We start from the raw sequence: 10161 nt of genomic DNA, 5'->3' as shown, positions 1-10161 counted from the left end.
TCATTATATAACCTTTTTAACCTTATCTAGGGTTTTATTAATGAAAACTAGAGGAATGAGTGATTCACAAACCGAGAACTTTATAAGAATTTTTACATAAACATGAAAACATAAAGACTAATATTGTATATATATGAAATTTTTTGAGGAACTAATCTAAAACTTTCTTTTTTCGAATATTTAAGTGAAAGTTTACACTCTTCAAAAATACAAGACTCCCTTGTCATCCGTCCTGACTTTATCTACTAACTCTTTAGGTACATTTTTCCTACAACTATTCGCCCCACTGTCTTAGGCTATAAAATTGGACATCTAGTTGGCAGCCTAATTAGCCTCATGGTAGAAATGAGAAAAAATAGATATATGGTTTTATTGCACGAGATACCTCACATGAAAGAGGGATGGATGCTAAGTGCCTTCTTGGTTACTGCAATTCTTCAACCAGCCAATGACCGCTGCCCACTAAGAAAGCTCAAAGTTCTGCTGCTCCTTATCAATTTTTCATTAAAAGAAATATTTTTAATTAGAGATCTTAGAGAACTTGGTTGGTCGGGAAAGGCGTCAAGTCCTAACGGCAACGAAGTTGGCATGTGCAAGCTTGCCACCGGTATTTGATCAATCGAAAAAATGATGATGGGGATTGAAGGAAGGATAATAAGTAATATGGATCCAGATGCTTTGACCTTTAAGGACTTTTACCATTGCCACACCATCATTCGAAGGAGATAGATTGGATACAAATTTAGCATTGGGATATAATAGGGATGTAGCGCTGAGTTGCGATAAAGATGCAGTACTGAGCTATTGTAGCAATCTAATGTGTAGCTACTCATAAGGTAAAACTACTAGTATGGTAAAACTAAAAAAAATAAAATATGCATTGGATTGATTATCGTAGAGATTCTTTATAGAGTATAATTTCACTTATATATACTAAAATAAAATAAATATTTAATTTGGTGATTGCAATCTATGTCCTCCACTCATAGTGATGGTTGATGCTTGTTGCCTTTTTTACTACCATAGGATTATTAGAATCCATTTCATATTAATTGCCACACCGATACTCATATTTTATCAGCCCCAGCCTATCATTAACTTTCCTTCAGCCTATCTCGACATAGCTTTACATTGGTCGCCTCACTTTAGGTATCTTATAGTACTGTCGTTTTTAGAATACTTTTAAGACGGATTAACCTGCCTTGTACTGTAGTCAATCATGGCTAACTTCGTCTTTTGGCTTGCCAACATCATAGCCAAATCCTTCTTTGTCGGCATATGCTTTCATATTTGGTGGGATTTATCATGACCATGCTTCACATGACTTTCATTTATTTTGTCTTTGCCCAAATTGGTCAACGTGGCACTTATAAACACAACGACAAAAGGGCCAAGGGTAGTGATGGTGGAGATATAGACGAAGGGAGCGAGGGCGTTGTAGAGAAAGGTGTAGGAGAAGAGGGACGAAGGAGGAAACAATCATGATTGAGATGTTGGTATAATCAAGGTTATAAAGCTCACTTGGGAGGCGGCAAGTGGATTGGACTCGACGGACTGAGGCGTCAACGTCGGCTACATATCGTGCCCTCCAACCTCGCCCGAACAATGAAATAGAAGAGTAGAGGTGTGGTGCCCACGCCCGTTGGCCCTTGGCCTCACCGGAATAGAGGAATAGAGGCGTAGTTTCCTCGGCCATGCCAACGTGGTGTCCTTAACCCTTGGCCTTAGACCGCGGGCTCACTTGATTGAAGCACCCTTGGAACAAAGGCATGATACCCTCAGAACAGAGGCAATGTGCCTTTAGAATTCTAAAAACAAAGTGTTGCTAACTAAAAACAAAAAAAGTTAGAAGTTGAAGCTTTGAAAGAGACTTTTAGCGACGCTTAAAATCGTCGCTAAAAACCACTCTTTAGCGAAATTTTTTAAAAGTGTCGGCATTTTTTTTTCACTCTGGAATAGCCAATGCTTTGATGACGCTTTTGAAAGCGTCGGAAGGAAAATTACCGATGCTTATAAACGTCGGTAAAAGGCTTAAAAAGCGTCGCCAAAGCTTATTTTTCTTGTAGTGGAATATGATTGTCTTAGCTTTGCTGGCATGGTACCCTCGGCCCTCAACTTTGCCGGACTAAGGCACCCCCGGAATAGAGAAGTAATGCCCTTGGTCTAACTAATGGACTTGCTCGCAGCATAGATCTCATCGTCATTGGAGGCCTCGGTCTTGTTGAAGGCACGGCACTAGAGGGTGGATGGGTGGAAGAAATAACTCAAGGTCGAGGCAATCATGCATGAAGGAGAAAGTTTATTCTTTTTACTTTTATTGATCGCTTGCTTCGAGATCTATGCTAGTAGACAAATCATTAAGTGCGGAACGCTTTGAAATTTATATGGTAGGTGATCCAATGGTGGTTTTGTGAAAAAAGAAAAATAAATCATCCTTTCGAATACAAGAATTTTTTTTTTCTCAATTAATGATGTCAGAATCTCAATAAATAGCTTAGCTATATAGTATATATATATATATATATATATATATATATATATATATATATATATATATATATATATATATATATATATATATATATATATATATATATATATATATATATATATTAATTATTTTTAAAAAAAATTGAGAAGGAATTGTTTATTGGATGACTCTCCTTATTTTGTTTTCTTTGTTTTTTAAGCAATAGGTTCAATGCATATGATTTTTAACCAAAATCACAAGGGCAAATTTATTGGTCCATTTGCACATCATGCGTCGGGTTCGTTTGTGGGGTCCATCATGATTTCATTCCAGGCCCGGAGGCGCGTTGCAGCGTGGGACGGCCGTGTTGGGCGGCCTGCCGCGCTTCCCCAGCAGTGCCTAGTGTCCGGTGGATACTTTGTTCCATCGTAGGCCTCAGATATGCCATCATGACTTTGAGATTCGGTTTAATTTGTGGGACTCTTGATGTCTCTCGTGTATCGTAGTCAAGGAGTCCATGGAAATAAATTTTCTACTGGACATTGGATCTAACCCGCGCCTCCGGTGGCCACATCGATTTCTATCCAAAAATGGCCGTTGATAAATGCACCCTCTAATACTTTTTTTTTTTGGTTGCATCGCTCCCGAATACCATTAAATGCACTTTTTGGCAGCGGATTTGTAATCCTGAAAGAGGGAAAGGTTCGCTTCACGTGAGATCTCTCAAGGTTCTGAGCTTGGTTTCTTCGAGACTCCACGGAATAGGTATTTATCTTCTCTTCCCCCCCTTCTATATCTTGTTGAGGAAAAAAAATCCTCGGGGAAGAAGCATTCTGATCTGCGGGAATGGGTGGATTCTCTAAGTTGTTTAATTTTATCTCTGCGATTTTACTCTTTGGGAAAGATTTCATTTTTAAGCAATCCAGAGAACTTTAGGATCTCGGATCTGATTGATTTTCTTGGATGCAGGCCTATATCGTTGTTCAATTCATCATCCTCTTCTTGAGTCGTTGGGTCTAATCAGTTACTTTGGCGACTGTAGAGTTTCTGGGAGAACAAATATGATTTTTGGCACCATAATCTTTCAGGTTTTTGGCCCTGGGACCATTTTATAGTGCCGGGATCAGGTGAATCGGTGCTTCTCTTTCTTTTTGACCTTATTTTGTCTCTATCTCGATGCTGTTTGTTGGCCTATCTATCTATGTAGATCGGATTAATTTTCTTTTTCGAAAAAAATCGTTTTCTAAGTTGTAATCTTCTGTCTTCTCCGCTCTTATCTAAGTTCGAAGTCGCACGTCGGCAAGATGGCTCTATTCATGATACGGCACGTAAAAATTTTTACGCTTGGAATTGGGATTTGGCTTCTAGTGCTTGTGAACTAATTTTTATTTTTTGCTCAATTAAAAGTTTCTTCACATACTTTCTGTCTGATTTAATCATAGTACATATATAGATATATTTTTTTTTTTCTGTAGAGGTAGCTAACTACTAAATCTTTGTAGTTATTGATACGAAGATATTTTCACCATCATTCTCATCATATGCTCCTGCCATATGCTACCTTGAAATCCACCTGTTAAATTGAGTTTCTGGTTGATTTTTTTCCTTTCTTTTTACTGACCTTTGGATGGAATAAGATATGAAAAGCCACAAAATGACAAGTGTTGTTCTCAGGGAAGATTTTTCTCATTCGCATCATAACAAATGCATAGAGTTGCTAGCCAAAGTGGTATTTAGCTTGGATTGATAGTTTGTTCTCTCATTAGCTTTTGCCTATGATCTTTCGCATTATTTATCCATAGGAGATAGATGTAAATCTATGTGGTTTCTGTTTGGGTGTTTGGAAATTAGATTGCTTGGAATTATTTATAGATGGTTAGTGTCTGTTTTGTGAGTCTAAGAATATCATTACACGGTTCGGATACAGATTAGAAGACATTATTATTTCCTATAAGGTGGTTGGTTGAATCTGGATCATTTCTGGCTATGGCTAAACGTGAGGTCGCTGCTCTAAGGGAATCTCTCTACAACCAGTCTCTTGCTTTAAAAGAGCTTTACACTGAGCTGGAGGAGGAAAGGAAAGCTTCAACATCTGGAGCCAATGAAGCTCTGTCCATGATTTTGCGTCTTCAGGCAGAGAAGGCTGCAGATAAAATGGAAGCATGCCAATACAAAAGAATGGCTGAGGAGAAGCTACAGCATGCTGAAGAGTCTTTGGAAATTCTCAGAGAAGTCATATTTCAGAAAGAAATAGAGATTGCATCCCTCAAATATCAAATTAATGCTTATAGGCGCAAGTTAGCAGGTATTGGTGTCAAGAACCCTGATGCTGGAGAAATGGAAACATTTGGCTATCCATGTTTGAAAAGAAGTACTTCGCTTTTGGACAAGGCGTGCTTTCACTGTACTGCTAAAAGGAACATCTCTTTGCCTGCCATTCGATCGGAAGAGTTGTGCACTGGAATTGATATTGCTGATAAAGATAATTCTTTATTTCCTACTGGACAATCAATTTGTTGGGGAAGTGATGACTGCGTGAAGCAGCTCAGTGATAATAAGCACAAATTGCAAGAGTTCTTTAAGGAGTCTACATGGGAGCCAGCAGAAACGAGCAGAAAACTAAAAGAGAAAGAACCAGTATCTGCAAATGATGAATTTCAAATAACCTCGACCACAGATCCCATGAGTCTGGGAGAGGAGTCCAGATGTTCATGGTACTTGGAGGGGAGCGGTGAGACATTGTACAAGTCAATATCAGGGATTAAATTAAAGGGTAAAGATGCCTTGTCTTTATCATCTCAAATGAAAGATGCAGATAAAATATCCCACTGTGACCACCTTAGCAGTTTTTATTTGGAATCGGAAGCAAATGGTCTCACAATAAATTCTTTCAATCTGCAAGACATACATGAAGTTCCTGAAAGTAGCAACAGCTGCAATCACAAAGAACTACAAGAATCTACCTTGGAACCCAAGCAAACTACCAGAATGCCTAAATCAATGCCACAAGAAGCTGTGAACTTCTTGTCAGAAGACAAGGACTTGTTAAAGGAAGCATGTACTTTCCATGAAAACAAATTTCCTGAACAACAGAAGGAGGCTTTTATGAATTATCATTTGATTTGTGCAGACTCTAGGAGTGAGATTGTTTCATCTCAAGTGGATATTGAACTGCTGAAGAAGCAGATGCAGCAGGTTGAGGATGATGTAAGGAGTATTAAGCAGGAAGACTTTCAGAGAAACAAAGAACTGTGGAGGTTGTTGAGAGGGATGGGCGAGCAGCTTGACACAATACAATCAGAAATAAACTCAAAGTCTAAGAAGTTCCCTCAACAGGATGAGCCTTCATTAGTGCATCTTATGGAGGTATGTCCTGTTTCCATGTTTTTGAGAATTATATTCTGTTTGCATGTTTAACTCATGGTATCATGTTTCGCTTTTTAGGATGTCATGATTGGCAGAACATGTTCATATATGAGCTGAGAGTTTGTACCAATCTAAGTTAATGGATACGAATAAATTCATAGTTTATTAATGATAGTTTATGAACCACAACTTTCCTGGGTTGAATCTACAGGGCTTCTCGAGGTCTTTAAAAGGCCTTCCTTATCTCGAGTTATTGTCAGTTTGATTTTAGTTTAATTCACCTTAACCTCTGTCCATTTTGTCCATTCTTGATCCTGGGTTCAGCAATAGTTATCATGACTATACTATTCTATTAAAATTTCTTAAATTAGTCTCTTTGCCCCTCATTACTTTTATGAAATTGCTTGTTATTACCAGCTGATTATAATTCATTATCACCATATTTAAAAACTTAAACAAATAATACAGGCTTATGTCCCTTTCTCGACACAAATTTGCTTACTTTAAGCAGTTTAGCAATGATCAGTTATGTTGTAGACCTTTTATCTGTTTATAATGAGTGTAACTGTTGCAACCGTAGATTGCTCATTGCTTTTTCGTCATTGGCATCAACAGGTTCCTTTGACATGGTTTATTTGATTAACAGGCAATGCTATATTTTTGGCTATAGCCCCGTCAAGCTGGTAACCTGCTGACACTCATCCTTTTGCTTGAAGTTCACTTTGTCGGTACTAATCTTCATGTAAATTACAAGTCTCCGTTCCTCCTTCTCGTTTTCTTTCTCGAAGGAGAGTGAGCCGCTGGGCTCAATGACGCGGCAACAGTCAGTTGAGGTTTGTTTCCAGTAATAGTTGCGACAGGAGAAACTACCAGCTGATACCTGCTTTTCACAATGTAAGATATACCATGGCTGGACGACAAGAATGATTCATTTGAACATACCAGTATATATAACATATACCAATTTGTAAATTGGTCCAATATTGTAGATTAACTATTTCTTGACTCTCTTTTTTTTATGTCTTGCTATAATGAATTATATTTAGTGGAGTTTTATAAATTTGATGGTATCTTTTATAGATCTTTTGCTATATAGCATCATGTAGGACCAAAAACATCCAAGTCTACAAATTTATACTGCCTTATATTTCTGAAATTAATCAAATTTACATTGTAATAGATATCTTCAGTGGAAATTACTTATCTTGCTTGCTCTTGAACTGAGATATTTCTTGGTAGAATAGATACCTTTATTTTATTTATTTAAGTAATTAAAAAAGTATTTCTAGGATGTAGCATGATGTTTGTGTATCCATTTCTACAAATGCTATATCCATCATATGATTCAGATCACGAAGTTAGCTTGAACAGATAGGCTTTCGTGGATGCCCTATTAATGAAATATCTCAAATCATGCATTCTGATGAAGATTGTTTGCTTGTTAGAGTTGGAATCATTATTTTTTGGTGAGATTATTTTTTGAAAGGATACAATGTAAAGTGTTTTCGTTGGTAAGATCACTGGAGTAAAAATTAGAAAATAGTATTTTGCTAATGGATGAAGCTGGTTGAAGCAAACGATGGATCCAGTGAATGACTTTCTTCTCATTGGAAGATGATAGCCTGATGTGCTTTCTTAGAAGATGCTTTTATGTGCCTTACAACAACGCAAATCTCCCACAAAAAAAGTTGATGCAGCAATATGCATCTCTCCTATATTTCCATTTCTAAGTGGTGCTATAAAGAATGTCAGTTGCCATTATGTGGTAATAATGTGGTGAGAATTTAGGGCATGATATGAAGACTGTTTGTCAAAGGAGGAGAAATAGATGGATATACTTGCACGCATTAATTTTTTTCTGGAGTATATCTGATAAGTATGCGCCTCGCATACTTTAGTATACTTCTTTTTTCTAGAATAAATATAAAGTTGTATATTGTTTGCCAACTAGTCTAGTTGGCAAAGTCATGGGAATGTTGTACTCAATAAACTTGAGTTCAAATTCACCTATACTCGGTTGATTGGATGCTGTAGAGGGATCCATTAGAAAAATTGCACTTATTTATAAACAAAGTGCATATATAAGATGAGGAGAAGAAGAGGTGTCTCCTAGAGTCCATTTGAGAAGTTTGCATAGCCCAAGAACTGTAATATATCACCTAAATAAGCAAATAAAACTATAATTACAATTAATAAAATAATCTTAAAAAAATTATATATATATATATATATATATATATATATTAGAATCAAAAAAATTTTATGTTAGCACAAAATAAATCTATTCTATAGAACATGTAATAAATTTAAATCATAACTCGTAAATGCTACTGATCTATTAATATTTAATTTGAAATAAAGGTAAAAGAAAATAGCCTGAATGAAGGTAGGTCGAAGCGCGTAGATGCTATTCCAAAGAAGTATTTGCCCCCATGTATGGGTCTTTCAGCAATCCTTCTCAAAGATACGATGACTCTAAAACTTCTTCTTCAGTACGTCTTGGAAGAAGCCAAAACGAACCCGATAGTAATTGAAGATCCAATAAAGAAAGAAATAAAAAGAAGAAAAGAACTTTGTTGAATAAAGGCGCAAAAATAAAAATCAGAAAGTGGCTAAAAGGAGGAAGAACTTTTTCTCAGAAATTTTTTAAAATTTTTCTCCTAATTTTTTCATGTCCGAATAGGAGAAAAAAGAGGAGTATTTATAGAGTTCTTGGGCCAACGTCTCGTTGGCCCAAAAAAGAAAGCAGAGGCATTTTAGGGACATTTTTGCAGACGCGTTTGCGCAAGGCACGGACGCGCCCGTGGTCATCCCGCGGAGGGTGCGAGCGCGCGCGCACTCGCGCGCGCATTTAATTTTTCCAACAATCTGCCACAAAAATTAATTTTTAAATAATTTTAAAATAAAAAAAATTGCTGGATATCTTATATTATGTAATAAGTATAGGTATCTTTCGATTTGAACATTCACTTAATGATAATTGATTACATTTGTGGAGTTAAGGTGGTCTTAACCATGAACTTCAGTTCATGACTCAAATTAAATCAACAGCACGCATAATATAGCCCGATCCGGGTTTAAGCGGGTTGCGCTAATATGGCCATGCATAGGTATTTTTCATGCACTTTTTAGGGAGTCGCCCATTTTTCATAATCGCGACCTCACGACTATGCATATAGATGAGTCGTAATAAGTAAGCTAGCAAGAAAGCTCATGCCTCTTGGATCCCGGACTCATTAAGAGTTATACAAGCAAACTCATCCTACCGCTTGCTTTTATGAGTACTAGTGCCATAGGGATTAGGAAAATATAAAATAGTGCTCTTCTTAGTCACACTCCGGTTTGTTTCTACCTATTGAACCTTTTAAGGTCGGATTCTACCGTAGTGATATGTCTTTATGGGCAAGCCCCATCCCTCTCGACGACTCTACAACTACTGTTCTAAACAAAACTTTTGTAAGCTGATCAACCAAATTATTTTCAGATTTTACAAAATTCAAAGTTATAATGTTATTTTTTAATTTATATCTTAATGATTTATGACGCACTTTTAAGTACCTGTTCATTTTTATATTGGCATTTTCTTGGTAGCACTTATTTATTGCAGATTTATAGTCACAATGTAAAGGGACAGGTGGTAAAGATGACTCATTTACAGAAAAGTCTATAATTAGATCTCTGAACAACTCAACCTCAGTGCTAGTAGTGTCTAAAGCAATTAGCTCAGACTCCATGGTACTCCAAAATATCAAGGTTTGTTTGGTGGATTTTCAAGATACAGCAGCACCTCTTAGAAAAAAGATATATCCTGTAGTAGATTTAACATTTAAGGTATCGTTGATCTAGTTGGTATCATTATAGCCTTTTAGAACAACAGGAAACCCACTAAAGTGCAAACTATAGGACTTGGTACCCTTAAGATATCTAAGAATCCTCTCTAATGTTGTCCAGTAATCTCTATTTGGATTAATAGTATATCTACTAAGTCTATTTACAGCATATGCTATATCTGGCTTGGTGTAGTTTGAAAGAAATTCTAGTGAGCCTATAATTTGAGCATATAGACTTTGAAGGATAGAAATTCCTAAGTTCTTCTTAAGGTGTGTAGAGGGATCAAAGGGAGTAAAGACAGGCTGACAATGGGTATAATTAAATTTATTGAGAATCTTGTCAACATAATGACTTTGGGATAACTCAATTCTATTTGCATTTTTAATTATTTTAGCATTTAAAATTAAGTCAGCTTGTCTCAAGTCTTTCATATCAAACTTATGATATAAAAATTGCTTTACTTCATCAACTATCTAAAGATCTGTCCGAAAGAT

At 36.5% G+C, this 10161-nt stretch overlaps 1 protein-coding gene across 3 annotated transcripts; it reads left to right on the top strand.

The window, feature by feature from the left end:
• Nucleotides 1-3100: 3100 nt before the first annotated feature.
• LOC103721985 (zein-binding protein (Protein of unknown function, DUF593)) lies at nt 3101-6896 on the top strand. 3 transcript variants are annotated; one of them, XM_008812419.5, is made up of 5 exons: nt 3101-3235; nt 3440-3597; nt 4398-5836; nt 6452-6519; nt 6625-6896. In XM_008812419.5, exons 3-4 carry the CDS (start codon nt 4457-4459, stop codon nt 6473-6475), a joined length of 1404 nt encoding a protein of 467 aa, XP_008810641.3. In that variant the 5' UTR covers nt 3101-3235; nt 3440-3597; nt 4398-4456; the 3' UTR covers nt 6476-6519; nt 6625-6896. The 3 variants fall into 3 exon arrangements, with proteins under 3 accessions (XP_008810641.3, XP_088571475.1, XP_008810608.3); XM_088715349.1 differs by having other exon boundaries at nt 6483-6519; nt 6625-6830; XM_008812386.5 differs by having other exon boundaries at nt 6483-6896.
• Nucleotides 6897-10161: the final 3265 nt, after the last annotated feature.

This window comes from Phoenix dactylifera, chromosome 2, assembly GCF_051530095.1.
Source record: "Phoenix dactylifera cultivar Ajwa chromosome 2, Ajwa_hap1_PhDact_Kaust_v1.1, whole genome shotgun sequence".
NCBI lineage: Eukaryota > Viridiplantae > Streptophyta > Magnoliopsida > Arecales > Arecaceae > Phoenix > Phoenix dactylifera.
This window is presented reverse-complemented; position numbering and strand designations above follow the sequence as displayed.

Excerpts from the sequence above, each read along its gene's own strand:
- LOC103721985 (XM_008812386.5), top strand. The coding sequence starts at position 4,457 with ATGGCTAAACGTGAGGTCGCTGCTCTAAGGGAATCTCTCTACAACCAG. Across the intron at positions 5,837-6,482 it reads CATTAGTGCATCTTATGGAG|GCAATGCTATATTTTTGGCT; the intron begins GTATGTCCTGTT and ends TTTGATTAACAG.